General features: G+C 47.8%; 1 protein-coding gene across 1 annotated transcript; it reads right to left on the bottom strand.

Annotated features, from left to right (window-relative positions):
* Positions 1-519: 519 nt before the first annotated feature.
* Positions 520-8,063, bottom strand: LOC123364838 (neuropeptide FF receptor 1-like). The gene is made up of 3 exons (XM_045007296.1): positions 7,752-8,063; positions 3,349-3,448; positions 520-1,405 (listed from the first exon to the last, which is right to left on the bottom strand). The coding sequence occupies exons 1-3, from the start codon at positions 8,059-8,061 to the stop codon at positions 520-522; spliced, it is 1,296 nt and encodes a 431-aa protein (XP_044863231.1). The 5' UTR covers positions 8,062-8,063.
* Between the last annotated feature and the right edge of the window lie 8,742 nt (positions 8,064-16,805).

The following is a 16,805-nucleotide window of genomic DNA, read 5'->3' as shown; positions in this document are numbered from 1 at the left end:
GACCTTGGAACCTTGCAAGAGCATTCAGAGAGAGACACTTCGGCTGCCCTATCAGCTTTGGGATTCTCTTCCGCACATATAACAGATGGGGCGGCCCAACAGCAGTAGGAGCTTGACAGGCAGCAGTTTGCTAACACAAGAGAACAAATACTCATAGTTTTTTTTTTAATGCAAAACTGAATCCTGACCCTGTGAAATACATTTTTCCACCCCCAAAAGAATCACATTCTGATTGCAAGCCAAGGAAACTCTGCATGGAGTTGTAGCTTTAATACATAGACATTTTATATGACAGCTAGCCTCAACTATACACTGAAAGCGATTGACAGATATTTGTGCATCAATAGGAATATTGAACAGCAGCTCCATGCGATTCATTTTGCATTTACAAAACAGAATATGAATAGCTAGGTACCAGGCCTGAGGGGAAAATACTCCTCACTGCACACGCATCACCATAACAAATAAAAGTGAAGTTTGCAAATGGAAGGAGACAGTATTCCCATCTCGCCAGCCGTCTCACTCATCCCATGCGTTGCAGACTTTGTTCAGAGGGGTGATTTTATCAATATCCTGCCGGTGAAGTCCCTGTTTCTGGGCCTGTCCATTCTGCAAGGGGCAGGGGGCTTTGGCATGCAGGTTCTTGAGGCAGACGGAGTCAGAGGATTCCCTGTCCGTGAAGATCTTGTTGCGAGCGCTGAAGCCACTGGTGCTGCCCATTACCTTCTCCGAATAGGCCTCGTGATGCCCTATCTCTTCCGAGCAAACTTGGAACTTGAAGGCTGCCTGGAAGCCCCGCTTGAAGTTCTCATTGAAGTAGCCATAGATGATGGGATTGACGCTGCTGTTGGAGAAGGCCAGCCAGTGCGCAGAGGGGAAGATGTAGCCCGTCAGCAGGTCGATCTGGTCGTCATCCAGCTTGGTGTAGTCTGTGAACAGCATCAGCGTCCACAGGGGCAGCCAGGAAAGCATGAAGAGCAGGGCCACCAGAATGAGCATCTTGATTACCTTGACCTTCCGCCTGGAGACAGCAGCACTGCAGCACTCCTGGTTCTCCACCCTGTGCTTGCTCACCGGGCCCGATGACCTGTAGAGTTTGACGCCAATCCTACCGTACATGACCATGATGAGGGTCAACGGGGCCACGTAGATGTGGGCAAAAAGGATAGTGGTGTACACCTTGCGCATCTCGCCGTTGGGCCAGGCCTCGTAGCAGGAATACAAGGGGTAAGCCAGGCTCTGGTTGTCATTGTACACCATGTAGTGATCCTCAATCTGCACCACTGTGAGCATGACAGCAGAAGGGCACATGATGGTGATGGCCAGGACCCAGATGACCGCGATGGTATTCAGGGCCTTGAGCAGACTGAGCTTCGATTTAAAGGGGTAAATGATGCAGCGGAACCTGATGCAAAACCAACACACGGGTAGGTGAGTTCTACTGAGAGAAACTTCCACAGGGCAAGACCCAAAAGGAGTCTAAGCACAAAGCAGTACCGGGTTCTCCTGGGACATGGTGCATGATTACCTTGGGCCAGGAAAACCCAACCACTTTTTGACAAAAATTGATATTTTCATGAATTTCTGTTTGATCAAAAAATCCATTTTCCATCATTAAAAAAACAAAACAAAACCACACCACACCACCACCTACCAGCACCATCCCCCTTTCAGAGGAAAACGTTCAACCAGCTCTAAAAATAACTTTTTTTCTTAGGACAGAGGGGTTGCCAGATTAGCTCAGACCAGGAGTCCCTCTTGCCCAGTGTCTCACCTCTGACGGGGGCCAGTACCAGCTGCCGAAGGAGGAAGGGTAAAAAAAAACCTGCAACAGGCATTTATGGAATCACCTGCTCAGAGGACCATTTTCTTCCTAACTCTTATCAGTTAGAGGCTGGCTTATGCCCAGAAGCGGGAAGGTAGAACCAGTGGCCTACTCTTCCATTCCATCTTATCTGGAGTTTGCAGGTTCACTCATAAAGTCAAACTCCCCCAGTTAACCTGCAGCATAAGATTGCAAAACAAGGAAGCCAGCATTTGATTGAGGTAATTGTCTGCCTTTGCCACATTGTGCTGATGTGAATGGCTGTGAGGAGGCACACAGCTCTGAATGATTAAAACGTATGGGAGTGGAAATAACCTTTTGATTCTGGCTGTTCCTTACATGAAACAATTTTGGAGTTATTAATTCAGCAGTTCCATAACTGTTCTCCAAGTAATGAAGATTTTAATTAAACGTAGTTGTCTTGCAAAAATATCAGCCTTTGAAGCCGTTCACGCTCAGCGTAGCATCACAAATTTCAGACATGAAAAGCCTCGCGTTAGGACTGGATGGCTCAGGGACTGATAAAGGGAAGAGGAGCAGCCCCAGCAGCACACAGTTCTGTCCTGCCCCTCGTGCTAGCAAGTTCTAGCTGATGGCTGCTCAGGGCCCATTGTGTGGAAGGCGCTTGGGGCTTGCATGTGGGCAGGCATCCACTAGGCAAAAGCCACCAGCAGAACTGCAGCATAGCACCTAAGGGCAGGCCTGCCCTTGGAAGGCTTGGCCAGTCCTGCTCTGCTGATGTGCAATAGCAGCCAAGCACTCCCAGTGTGGACACAGCTTACACCAGCGCTGCGCTTTAGATGCTACTGTCTGGCTCAGGGGTAGGCAACCTGCGGCACGTGAGCTGATTTTCAGTGGCACTCACACTGCCCGGGTCCTGGCCACCAGTCCAGGGGGCTCTGCATTTTAATTTAACTTTAAATGAACCTTCTTAAACATTTTAAAACCTTATTTACTTTACATACAACAATAGTTTAGTTATATATTATAGACTTATAGAAAGAGACCTTCTAAAAACGTTAAAATGTATTACTGCATGCGAAACCTTAAATGAGAGTGAATAAATGAAAACTCGGCACAGCACTTCTGAAAGGTTGCCAACCTCTGGTCTAGCTCATGCCTGCCTCCACCCCCACCACCCTGGCTTTTGCCAGCACACCTCTGTTGGCCACAAATCTCACCCCTGACCAACAGAGCTATGCAAGCAAAAGTTCTGTGGTGTCAATCCGGCCTAAGGGCCAAATGCTCGCACCGAGCAAGGTTCCCCCTCAGCACCTTGGTTGGCAGGGCAGTGTGGGGAAGGTGGCGTGGCTGCACCAGATACTGCAGGCACTGTAGATAAAGAGCCTGCTCCAATCTCTCTTTCCCCGTTGAGCTTAATGAGAGTCGGAAGGGGGTTCAGAGCCCTGTGCTTTGAACCTGGCAGTTGGCACCAGATTTTCTTTATTTAAAGTCGGGGGGGGGGAGTAAGCTTCCGTTTATGCAGCTGCAGCTCCACTTTCCCTCGTGCAGCCTCTTCTCACCTGTCCACGGCAATCGCCACCAGCGTGAAAACAGACGAGGACACAGACATGCCCTGAACCAGCCCACTCATCTTGCAGATTCCATTGCTGAAGGGCCAGCCTAGCAGAAAACAATCAGACACGGGTCAGTGTCAGTCCGGGGGAAGCAGAAACTCATCAAACCCAAGAGGTGCAGTTTCAACTCAGTTGCTGCACCATGAAACGCAATTTGCTTTCCCCAGGGGAGATCACTTGCTAGAGAGATTGAGAGAGGATGTTGAGGCCCAATACAACACTAATTGCGGGCTGCAGCTGAAAAGAGTCCAGGCAGCTTGCACATTAAGCTCCTACTCTGCAGAGAAGCTCTTGGGGGTGATATCATCCTTAGCAGCTCTTCTCTGTCAAAGCAGCAATGGTCTCACTACATGAACTCAGACAAGTTACAGAGTGGTAGCCGTGTTAGTCTGTATCAGCAAAAAGAATGAGGAGGCCTTGTGGCACCTTAGAGACTAACAAATTTATTTGGGCATAAGCTTTTGTGGGCTAAAACCCTCTTCATCGGATGCATGCAGTGGAAAATACAGTAGGAAGATATATCATATACACAGAGAACATGAAAAAAAATGAGTGTTGCTATACCAACTATAACGAGACTAATCAATTAAGGCGGTCTATTATCAGCAGGAGAAAAAAAAAACTTAGTCTCTAAGCGTATGTCTACACTACGGGATTATTCCAATTTTACAGAAACCAGTTTTTAAAAACATATTGTATAAAGTCGAGTGCACGCGGCCACACTAAGCACATTAATTCGGTGGTGTGCGTCCATGTACCAAGGCTAGTGTCGATTTCCGGAGTGTTGCATTGTGGGTAGCTATCCCGTAGCTATCCCATAGTTCCCGCAGTCTCCCCTGCCCATTGGAATTCTGCGTTGAGATCCCAATGCATGATGGGTCAAAAACAGTGTCGCGGGTGATTCTGGGTAAATGTCGTCACTCAATCCTTCCTCCATGAAAGCAATGGCAGACAATCATTTCATGCCCTTTTTCACCTGGATTGCCCTGGCAGATGCCATAGCATGGCAACCATGGAGCCTGTTTTGCCTTTTGTCACTGTCACCGTATGTGTACTGGATGCTGCTGATAGACGCGGTACTGCAGTGCTACACAGCAGCATTAATTTGCCTTTGCAAGGTAGCAGAGACGATTACCATCCCTATTGCACCATCTGCCATTGTAAATTGGCGATGAGATGATGGTTATCAGTCATTTTGCACCGTTTGCATTTGGAAATTGGTGATGACGGTTATCAATCCTTTTGTACCGTCTGCTGCTGTCATGGGTGCTCCTGGCTGGCCTCGCTGAGGTTGGCCGGGGGCGCATGGACAAAAATGGGAATGACTCCCTGGGTCATTCCCTTCTTTATGTTTTTTCTAAAAATAGAGTCAGTCCTGCCTAGAATATGGGGCAAGTCTACTAGAGAACCAGAGAGCACAGCCGCTCCGTGTCAGAGCCCCAGAGATCCCGCAGAAATGATGACCTGCATGCCATTCTAGGGGGTGCCCTGCAACAACCCCACCCGTTGCTTCCCCCCTCCCCCAACCCTTCTGGGCTACCATGGCAGTGTCCCCCCATTTGTGTGATGAAGTAATAAAGAATGCAGGAATAAGAAACACTGACTTTTAGTGAGATAAAATGAGGAGGAGGCAGCCTCCCGCTGCTATGATAGTCCAGGCAGTACAGAATCTTTTCTTTAGACATGAAAGGGGGGGGGCTGATGGAGCTCAGCCTCCAGCTACTATGATGAGGACGGTTACCAATCCGTTGTACCATCTGCCGGGAATGACCAGGAGTCATTCCCATTTTTACCCAGGTGCCCCCGGCCGACCTCACCGAGGCCAACCAGGAGCACTCACGGGCTGATGATGACAATGGATACCAGTCATTTTGCACCGTCTGCCACCAGGAAGGGGAAGTTCAGCGCTGCAGCACCCCGTCTACCAGCGGCATGCAGTAGACATAGGGTGACATTGAAAAAAGGCGAGAAACGATTTTTTTCCCTTTTCTTTCGGGGGGGGGAAGGGTGTAAATTGACGACATACACCCTGAAACACCTGGGAAAATGTTTTTGACCCTTCAGGCATTTGGAGCTCAGCCAAGAATGCAAATGCTTTTTGGAGACTGTGGGGACTGTGGGATAGCTGGAGTCCTCAGTCCCCCCTGCCTCCCTCCATGAGCGTCCATTTGATTCTTTGGCTTTCCGTTACGCTTGTCACACAGCACTGTGCTGAGTCCCTGCTGTGGCCTCTATCTATCAGAGCCTGGAGATTTTTCCAAATGCTTTGTCATTTCTTCTTCTGTAACGGAGCTCTGATAGAACAGATTTGTCTCCCCATACAGCGATCAGATCCAGTATCTCCCGTACGGTCCATGCTGGAGCTCTTTTTGGATTTGGGACTGCATCACCACCCATGCTGATCAGAGCTCCACACTGGGCAAACAGGAAATGAAATACAAAAGTTCGTGGGGATTTTCCTGTCTACCTGGCCAGTGGAAAGAGTTCAGATTGCTTTCCAGAGCGGTCACTATGATGCACTGTGGAATACCGCCCGGAGGCCAATACCGTCGATTTGTGGCCACACTAACCCTAATCCGACATGGCAATACCGATTTCAGCGCTACTCCTCTCGTCGGGGAGAAATTGGTTTAAAGAGCCCTTTATATCGATATAAAGGGCCTCGTTGTGTGGAGGGGTGCAGGGTTAAATCGGTTTAACGCTGCTAAATTCGGTTTAAACGCGTAGTGTAGACCAGGCCTTAGGTGTCACAAGGACTCCTCATTCTTTTTTCAGACAAGTTAGCATCTTATATTTGTATATGAAATGTCCAACTGAGAACAGTTGGCAGATCTGGGGAGTGATAGGGTGCAGTTCTGGGCAATCATGGGTGCTGCAGGTTAGGATCGAAGGGCACTGGCAGAGCTGTGTGAGGGGAGCTGCAGGACAGATATTAAAGGCGTTGTCAAAGCAGTTGTCTGGAAGCCCAGAACTGGAGCAGCAAGCCCTGTGGGTCAGGATTGATGTGACTTAGCAGGGCTGTGTGGGAGCTCTGGACTTGCAGTAGCAGAGAGTTTTCACTGGCAGAGCTGCCAGGGTCAGTGGGCTGGCAGGGGGCTCAGCAGGTCTGGACTGGTGTCTCTTGGCAGAGATGGGTGTGGGAAGTTTATACAGTATTTCCTCTCCCTGCACCTGGCAGCACTGGCAGCCCCTCACTCCAGTGAGCAGAGAATTCACTTACCAGTTAAAGAAAATGAGATGCATTTCTGTGGCCCATTTAGCATCCCAGTATACTTAACCCTCCAAGGACTTTGGATGCCAGCAACCATGGAAGCTTCAATGTGTTAGACAAAGTCATTGTTTTTTCCAGGCTCCAAGCCCGAGACCACACAGATGCCAGCTGCCTCCTGCCTGACCCCTCCGGCAAGGGCATTATTCCAAGTTGCTCCTGGGCCAGAGCAGGAAGCGCTTAGCCATTCACCCCTACCCAGGCCTAGGCAGCACAGGAGAACAACCCCGTGTGCTCTAGAGGGGAGGGAGCTGCTGTGCTCAGCAGACACTTAATGAAGCCTGAGGTAACAGTACTGATCCCTGTGGAGAGTCCTGGCCTGGGGACGGGCCCAGCCTTCACCGGGCCAGCTCAGGAATGCAAGAAGAGACTCTCTTGACCCATTCTACCATGTGCAGCAGCCCCACAACTTCCCTTAGGAACCAAGGAGCTGATCCAGAGGTTACTGGAGCCAACATTTGACATCAGCGGGCTTTGGATCAAGCCTGTGGCACACACAAAATGCCCTGCACAATTCACCTCATCTTGACAACAGCATGGAGCAGAGCAAGTGGGCTGATTTTTCAAAGGTGCTGAGCAGCTGCTGATCCCATGGAAGTCAGTGGGAACTACAGGCCCTCGGCCCCTTTGCAAACGAGGCAGCATTTATTTAGAAGTCTGCCACGAGGCACCCAGGTTTGCAAATGTTGGCTAGTTTTGCAGCACTTGTACAACCTTAAATGATCCCTGTCTCGCTCAGGTGTTTACACCTTTGGATGCTCCCAGTGGGGCTGCATTGCCTATGTTCCTAAGGCTGCTTTAGGTCTCAGTAGGTTCCTTACTCTTAGTATTTATAAGTCAATTTCCTTCTTCAAAGGAATTAATAAGTATTAGCTGACACCTCCTCTCTGAGGCAGGTGCCTATGTAAATGGCCCAGAGCAGTGGAGTTATGTGCCTGAGAACGCAGAGAAATCTGGGATTGCATCAATCTCATGCTCAGAGCTCTCAGCAGTGCCTCTCTTCCCATTAACTCTTGTAGGTGGGACAGTGCTGGGGGTCTGGCCAGCACAGAGAGCACTCAGTGTCACCCTCTCTCCTTACCTGTGATTAAATTGTCCACGAGTGTGGTGGGCACACAAAAAATCCCAACCAGCAGGTCACTGATGGCTAGGTTGAGGATAAAGAGGTTGGTGACTGTTCTCATCCGGCTGTTCTTCAGCACAATGAAGCAAACCAGACTGTTCCCAACCATGCACAAGGCGAAAATAAACAAGTAGGAGATTATATAGATAGCGGCAACAGGTGGGGAGTGCTGGTAGTAGGGCAAATATGTCAAGTTCCTTTTATGGCTCATTAAAGAAGAGATCGTCTTGTTGATTCTGCCTTCTGACTCCATCCCGGGGCCATCCATGGCCTGGCAAGGATTTTGCTCAGCTGTGAAAGACCATAGGAGAATTATGGGAATTTCAGTGTTTTGACAACAGAAGTTTCAAGTTGGAAGAAGGTTTGTGACAAGACAGTCAGAAACAATGGGTATCAGAATGGTGCAGATATAGAGACTAAGATAGGCATGTGCAGAGATAGATAGATGTCCCTGGAGATAGATGCAGAAATGGGTATAGGTGGAGCGGTGAAAGATAGAGAAATGAGAGAAGGAATATTTGTACAAGACAGTTTCCCCAGATATGTACAAACCAGCTTGGAATGTGTCAAGTGAAGTAAACAACTTATTAACTCATAGGCAGAACATTAATGGGAGAGGCAAGGCTGAAGGGAAAATCCGCCCAGCAGAAAAGTCATCTGTGTAATTGGCATTCCATTATTGCATTTGTGTAATTAGTTTATGTACATAATGAGGGTGAGCACAATGACACCACAGGAGCGGGTGGCACAGTTCTGCTGTGTAATTATTATGGCTTTTAATGAGCAGGTGCCACAATAAGACAGATCGTCAGCTGGTGTGAATTGCCAGAGTTCCACTAAGCCAATACAGCTCTGACCATCTACAGCAGCTCAGGATCTCCCCTTCTGTTTTCAGACTAATTCCATCCCTTGCATTTCGAGTGGTTCTCTTCCCTAAAGGAGATTTGCATGCAAATTGGCTCTCAGTGCCTGACTTATCCGCAGATGCACATTGCTCAACAAGGGAGAGAGTTAGACTCTCAACAGCACAGTATCTTTTGCAAAGCAGCCAGCAATGGGGCCCCCCTGAGGGGATGGAGCAGCAGGGGCAGTTGAGCTCTGAAGGAGCAAAGGGCTTTGGTTTTGGGGTCGCTAATAAGGGCTCTAGGTATTTTGCCACCCCAAGCACAGCAGGCAGGCTGCCTTCGGCGGCTTGCCTGCGGGAGGTCCCCGGTCCCACGGATTCAGCGGCACACCTGCGGGAGGTCCGCCGAAGCCGCGGGACCAGCAGACCCTCGGCAGGCATGCCGCTGGAGGCAACCTGCCATCCGCCCTCGCGCCAACCGGCAGAGCGCCCCCCCTGGCTTGCCGCCCCAGGCACGCGCTTGGCGTGCTGGTGCCTGGAGCCGCCCCTGGGCATGCCTCCACTGCAATAAAAGACATGCAGCAGAGCTGAGGCTGGCCTGGGTCAGCTGACTTGGGCTCGGGCCGCAGAGCTATAAAATTGCTGTGTGGACGTTCAGGTTCAGGCTACAGATATGGCCTGGCCCATCCTTTCTCCATGGCTTGTCCCACTTTTATTGCCACTGCATGTTAAAGAGCAAAGGACTTATAATAATGGGCATGTAGTGAAGAAAGGAACGCAAGCATCCTGCTCTGGTCCTTCATCAAAAGAGAGAGTGCCTCGATACTACAGTGAGAGATGATTTACAGAAGAGGTAAGTAGCTAGGGAGAGATTTTTTGTATTGCGCATATCAGCCTCAAACAGTGATCAGAGCTCCATTGCACTAGGCACTGACAGCCCCTGACCCAAAGAGCTTGCAATCTAGATAGATAGGGAGGCTAGATAGATACCGGAACAAATTATTAAACAATTATTGTTTGTTCAAACATAGAGGAGAACAGAGTTATAAGGAATAGCCAACAGGGATTTGTCAAGAGGAAATCACGTCAAACCAACCTACTTTCCATCTTTCACAGGGTAGCCGGCCTAGTGGGTGGGGGGAAGGAGTAGCTGTGTTTATCTTGATTTTGACCCAGTTCCACAGGATGTTCTCATAAGCAAATCAGGGAAATACGGTCTAGATTTAGTTTCTATAAGGTGGGTGCACACCTGATTGAAAGGAGTAGATGGTTGTCACACTAGGTGGGAGGACTTCTCAAGTAATGTCCCACAGGGATCTGTCCGGGGTCCGGTGCTATTCAATATTTTCATTAATGGCTTAGATGATGGAGTGGAGCGTAGGCTTATAAAATTTGCAGATGACTCCAAGATGGGAGGGATTGCAAGCACGTTGGAGGAGGATTCGAATTCAAAAAGATTTTGATAAATTGAAGAATGGGTCTAAAATCAATAAGATGAAATTCAATAACAACAAGTGCAAAGTACTGCACTTAGGAAGGAAAAATCAAATGCGCAGCTACAAAAAGAGGAATAAGGAGCTGGGCAGCAGTCCTGCGGAAAACATTTTGGGAGTTAGAGTGCCTCTCATGCAGAAGGAGTCAATTTGGGGGCTGTATTAACAAGAGTGGAGTCCCATTGCTCCTGTGTGTAAGACATGGGAGGTAATTATCCCAGTGTACTTGGCACTGGGATACCCCACTTTAGGAAAGATGTGAACAAACTGGACAGAGTCCAGAGGATAGTAACAAAAATGATAAAAGATTTAGAAACCCTGATCTATGAGGAAAGGTTGAAAGAACTGGGAATGTTGAGTCTAGAGAAGAGAAAGCAGGGTGGGGGTGGGAGGCTGATAACAGTTCCCAAATATATCAGAGGTTATTATAAAGAGGATGGTGATCAATTGTTCTCCATGTGCACTGAGGGGAGGGCAAGAAGTAATGGGCTTAATCTGCAGCAAGGGAGACTGAGGTTAGATAATAGGAAAAACTTTCTAACTCTCAGGGTAGTTAAGCTCTGGAACAAGCTCCCAAGGGGCGGGGGGTGGAATCACCATCATTGGAGGTTTGTAAGAACAGCCTGGACAAACACCTGTCAGGGATGGGCTAGGTCCATCTGGTCCTGCCAAGGGCAGGGGGCTGGACTCGATGGCCTCATGAGGTCTCTTCCAGCCCAGTTTCTCTGTGGTGGATGGATGGAAAGATGCCTGCATGCGTTTGAATGAGATTTTCTACAAAGTTTGCATCCAGTGAAAATACAAACTGGACTCCTGCCCCTACCCCCCTTACAGGAGATGGGCTACATGGGACATAATAGGCCTTTTTCATCTCTGTCTCTTATTCGCCAGCTGAGTTGTCGCTGAGCAAAGCACTGTGTTACAGTGGGAATTCTATGAGCATCCCATGGAGGGGCACCAGAGGGCAGTTCTGGGCTGAGAGAAAGCCCTGAAAGCTTTGGCTGGACGAAGGGTGGGTTCTGAGCTGTCGGGTGCTGTCAGCTCTGAGTGTCGGTTTTAAGCTGTCAGGCTCACTCCGGGGAGATTTCCAGACACTTGCTCTAAGCCCTGTCCAAACTCCCTCCCCCAGCCACCCCTAAAAGCCGAGGGCGGGGTCACACTTTCAGGCACAGCTCCGAGGAAGGGTGAGTGGGGATGCACAAGGAGCCTGGTCCTCAGAGAGGTTCCTCTGTGGCACAATGACTCCCATCATCCCCTCCTGTGCCCACCGGGGCGCTGTCAGTGAGAGCCTTTTACAGGTGCGGCATAGTCCCCGTGCAGCCAGCCAGCTCCCATGGGCCCCACGGGGAACCAGGGCTTCGCCCTCTTGCCCACTCGCTATCCAGTTACTCCCAGGGAAGCATCCCTGCATGCCAGGGCCCCAATTCATGTGACCCTAATGCAGGCCAGGCACAGAGCGTGTGATAGTCCTTACCCTCCCCCCCCCCCCAATGCACACACACCCTTGTGCAGAAGGCCCGGCATGATCAGGCCATTGATCTTTAACTTTCTTGGCCATCCTGGTGCTGCCCACATGCTAAGAATTGTCTGGCCAGCACCTCATCCAAATGGCTGAATTCCTGGCGTGGACCATCTCAGTCTGACCCCCACTGCCTGGCAGCATGTAATTCTCTCCCCCTCTCTGGAGCTACAATGCTTTCCCCCGGGGAATGGCACACACCCCACTCTGCAGGGCAAAGCCAACCAGACAGGAGCCTCTTCCCCTTCATGGGACTGGCTCCTCCTTATGCCTTGTTCCAGGGCACTCAGGAGTTCATCTAGGCTGTCCAAGTTGCACCTCTTGTTGAAGCATCTCCCGCATGCACACATTTCCCTCCCGTTGGGAACAGAACCGCTACCATCGGCACCAAAGAATAAGATTACAGGTAGCCTGGAGATCAAGACATGCAGACAGTTATCTGTTCTCACTCAACCACCTGGAGTAAAAATGTTCCGCTGCTATAAGCCGAATCGATAAACACAGAGCGGTCATTGTCACATCCTTCAGAGCCCTATTCAGCTGTACAAGAATACAAGCAGTTCCCTTGTCTCCTTAGACTCCTTCCACATCTAAGGCTATAGCTCCGCTCACACAGCAAGCACCAACACTCATGCTCTAATTCTATGCAGAGGCTGAATGATACAGAGCCCTGTAGTTAACCGGTTGCTCCAGTGAATTGATTTGGACCCTGAAGGAAGTAGAAATACATCATGTTCATCTGATAGAGCTTTCAAAGTTCCAACATTTAGGGCATGTTTTTGTCTGATCCAGGGAGGGGTTTGTTCTGATTCTGAGAAGTTATTAGTGCAAATTCTTTCACTGAGTCTCTTTCTGCTTTGTTGATCAATGACCCCTCACTTACTGGGAAACATAAAATACCTGCAATATCTATTTCTTCATCATTCTTGATATTGCGGGGGGAGACCGATTTTGCATCTGTTTCAGCTGCCAGGAGAATAGCACCACTTCTCCATAGGGCAGCTCTGCAGAATATCAGGAATTATTTAGTTTCTTACCTGTGTCCTCTAGGAGTTGACGGAATCCTCCTTTCAGGCTGGCAGAAGAAGCTACCAACTTCCCATTTAAAATCTTATATTTCCAGGACAAGAAGAATGGCCAGTAAAAAAAGAAAAAGGAAGACAGGTCTGATCTCTAAATTATCTAAGCTTAACCCCTCAATCCCTGGTGGAAATAAAATGCAAGCTTGTTCTGTGGTGATAGATGGGAGGTGCAGTTGTTTCTAATATGCTTATCTGCCTGAGCTCAGACTGAATGCAGACTCCTAGGTCCCCTTTATTATAAAGACAAGAACAGTGATGTCACTGAAAAGGCTTCAAAATGCAAAGAGACCAGTTGGAAGGACCTCTTGGTGTGAGTCTCTCTGTCACTCTATCTCTTCTCCCTCCTCCTCCTTAAAGAACCCATTCCTTCTCACTCTGCACTTGTTCAAATCTTTTGGTATAACCACATGTTTTTTAAATGTCCCCCTTAAAGAGGCAAGCTGGTTTAAATCGAAGCATCGCATGGAATCACAGTGGGTTAGAAAGCTCAATCCTGGCTCGATCGTGCTGACATGTTTATTTTGGCATGCATGGAAAGTGTGGGGATGTAATTATTCTTTTGAATAACAACCCCTTGCCTGCCTCTTCATCCCAGCCTCTCAAAGCGCTTTACAGACACTCATCGAACGCCGTAGCCCCACGGGGAAGTAAGTATTATCCCCTAATGTACAGAGGGGGAACCGGGGCACAGAAAAATGCCTTGCCCAGTAGAAAGCAAAACCCTTGTCTCCCAGCCCCCTGCACTGAATGAATGAGCTCATCAAGCTTATGATTGATGATGGGCCAAACAGCTCTATGCAGCTTGCGCAAGGTGCAAGTCCAGTATTTTCACCCCCTGATAAACGCAAGTGCCCCTGATGTTTCCTCCTCTTCTCCCGGCTCCCCTCCCCCCCGCAACCCCACAGAGTGTTTCAACAGCATTAGCTTTGGATTGAAATCTGCTGTACATTAAATGTTGTTTGTTTAAGTGTTGCATAGCTTCACAGCATCCTTGAGCTTGTCTAGCACATAGAGTCACAGCATGTTGTTCACTCTGATGTTGGATGCTAATTGAGCCTGGGAAGGTGCAACTGTATCATTCACACAAATTGGGACGTGCAGCTCGGAAAGTTCCTTCCACCAGGAACGTGCTGAAGAGGAATGCAGGCTCAGTGGAGGCAACTGGGATGGGGAAAAGGCACATTTAAAATGTACACATTCAAAGTCCTCTAGAATATATACCAAGAAAACAAAAACACTTAAAGGATTCCTTTCCTTCCTACCTCTGAGTCTCTGCATAGTTTTGCACTCAGCCTTCTGTCCCTTGCAGTGGAGTCATTTATGGACTTAGGTGGAAGTGAAGTAAGGGAGCAGAACTTAGGACAATCATACCAATGAGTGTTATTTAATTAGGTTCTGCCATCCTTGGCAAGGCACGCTAATGCTTTGGCTGGTCATATGAGCATTTCCCAGGGGAAATTACAGCCAGACCTGTCCTCTTAACCTCAGTATATACTGGAATGAAATTTAGCAGATAAATCTGAGGCAGGTTAGGCACAACACTCATTTTTCTCCTGGCTGTTTTAACAACAGAAGCCTATATACTGAAGTGAAATATCTAGGCTAGAGAGAGTTATTTGTCTATAAACAAATGCAAGAAGTATGATGAATAAACCGGAAGAACTGGAAGTGTTAGTACAATAAGATAAATTATGACTTAACTGGCATCCCAGAGACTGGGTGGGATAAATCTCATGACTATAATATAGATATAGAGGGGTCTGGCTTATTCAGAAAGGACAGGCAGGGAAAAGAGGGAGGTGGTATTGCATTATAGGTCAAGACTATATACACTTGTTCTGAGGTCCAGAAGGGGGTGAGAGGCAGACCAGTTTAAAGTCTCTGGGTAAAGATAAAATAGGGAAACGCAAGGGTGACATCCTGTTAGGGGTCTACTATAGGCCACCAAATTAAGAAGAGGAGGTAGATGAGGCATTTGTAGAACAAATAGCAGAAATAACCAAAACACAAGACCTGGTAATAATGGGGGGACTTTAACTACCCAGACATCTGTTGGGAAAGTAATATTGCACAATACAAAATGTCCCATAAATTCTTGGCATTTATTGGGGACAACTTCTTGTATCAGATAGTGAAGGAAATAAGCAGGGGGCAGCCCTTTTAGACCTGATTCAGACCAATGGGGAGGAATTGGTAGTGGATCTGAAGGTGGAAGGCAGTTTGGGTGAAAGTGACTGTGAAATGAGAGATGTCATGCTTCTAAGGAAAGAACGGAGTGAGAGCAGCAGCAGAAGGACAATGGACTTCGGAAAAGCTGACTTTAACAGACTCGCATGCAGGATCCCATGGGAAGAAACTCTAAGGCATAAAGGAGTTCAGGAGAACCAACAGTTTCTCAAGGAGACCATATTACAAGCACAACTGCAAACCGTCCCAATGCAAAGGAAAGACAGGAAGACTAGTCAAAAGCCAATATGGCTCCATCTGGAGCTTTTTAATGACCTGAAAAGCAAAAGGGAATCCTGCGAAAAGTATAAACATGCATGAATTGCTAAGGAGGAGCCTGAAAAAGAGCACAAGCTTCTATGGACACAATCAAAACTGCTAAGGCATGCAGGATCCCATGGGAAGGACCAATGGGGAGGAATTGGTAGTGGATCTGAAGGTGGAAGGCAGTTTGGGTGAAAGTGACTGTGAAATGAGAGATGTCATGCTTCTAAGGAAAGAACGGAGTGAGAGCAGCAGCAGAAGGACAATGGACTTCGGAAAAGCTGACTTTAACAGACTCGCATGCAGGATCCCATGGGAAGAAACTCTAAGGCATAAAGGAGTTCAGGAGAACCAACAGTTTCTCAAGGAGACCATATTACAAGCACAACTGCAAACCGTCCCAATGCAAAGGAAAGACAGGAAGACTAGTCAAAAGCCAATATGGCTCCATCTGGAGCTTTTTAATGACCTGAAAAGCAAAAGGGAATCCTGCGAAAAGTATAAACATGCATGAATTGCTAAGGAGGAGCCTGAAAAAGAGCACAAGCTTCTATGGACACAATCAAAACTGCTAAGGCAGAAAATGAGTCATGTACAGGAAGGGACATAAAATGCAGTAAGAGACTCTTTATACATTAGAAGCGAGAGCAAGACAAGAGGTCCTCTACTTAGCCAGGAAGGGGAGATAATGACTGATGATATGAAGAAGGCTGAGATAGTCAGTGCCTATTTTGCTTCAGTCTTCACTAAAAAGGTTAATGGTGACCAGATACTAAACGCAATTAATATTAAAAACAAGGTGAAAGGAATGCAAGCCAAACTAGGGGAAAGAACAGGTTTAAGAATATTTAGATAAGTTAGATGTATTGAAGTTGGCAGGGCCTGATGAAAGTCATCTGGAGTACTTATGGAACAAACTCAGAACCATTAGAATCTTTGAGAACTGCTGGAGGACAGCTGAGGTCCCAGGGGATTGGGGGAAGGGAAAACACAGTACATCTCTTTAAAAAGGGGAACCAAGAGGATCTGGGGAACTGTAGACCAGTCAGCCTAACTTCAGTACCTGGAAAGATACTGAAACAAATCATTAAACAATCAATGTATAAGCACCTAGAGGATAATAGGGTTATAAGGAATAGCCAGCATGGATTTGTCAAGAGCAAATCATGTCAAACCAACCTTATTTCCTTCTTTGACAGGGTTACTGGCCGAGTGGATGGGGGGAAGCCGTAAATATGAGATACCTTGATTTTGGTAAGGCTTTTGACACAATGCCATATGATATTCTCATAAGCAAACGAGGGGAAAGTGGTCTAGATTAAATTACTATAAAGTGGGTGCACAAGTGGTTGAAAACACATGGTCAAAGAGCAGTTATCAATGGTTTGCTGGCAAACTGGAAGTGCCTCTAATGAGGTCTCACAAGGACCTGTCCTGGGTCCGGTACTATTCAATATTTTCATTAATGACTTGGCTAATGGAGTAAAATTTGCAGATGACACCAAAATGGGAGGGGTTGCAAGCACTTTGGAGGACAGGATTAGTATTCAACGACCTTGGCAAATTAGAGAATTGGTCTGAATG

Source organism: Mauremys mutica, chromosome 2, assembly GCF_020497125.1.
Source record: "Mauremys mutica isolate MM-2020 ecotype Southern chromosome 2, ASM2049712v1, whole genome shotgun sequence".
Taxonomy (NCBI): Eukaryota; Metazoa; Chordata; order Testudines; family Geoemydidae; genus Mauremys; species Mauremys mutica.
The sequence above is the reverse complement of the archived record's forward strand: the minus strand, read 5'-3'. Positions and strand labels throughout refer to the sequence as shown.

Bases quoted from the DNA above. Each gene is read 5' to 3' on its own strand.
- LOC123364838 (XM_045007296.1), bottom strand. From the start codon at position 8,061: ATGGATGGCCCCGGGATGGAGTCAGAAGGCAGAATCAACAAGACGATC. The intron at 3,449-7,751 runs GTAAGGAGAGAG...GTTTTCTGCTAG, and splicing joins CGTGGACAATTTAATCACAG to GCTGGCCCTTCAGCAATGGA. The intron at 1,406-3,348 runs GTGAGAAGAGGC...GTTTTGCATCAG, and splicing joins GTGGCGATTGCCGTGGACAG to GTTCCGCTGCATCATTTACC.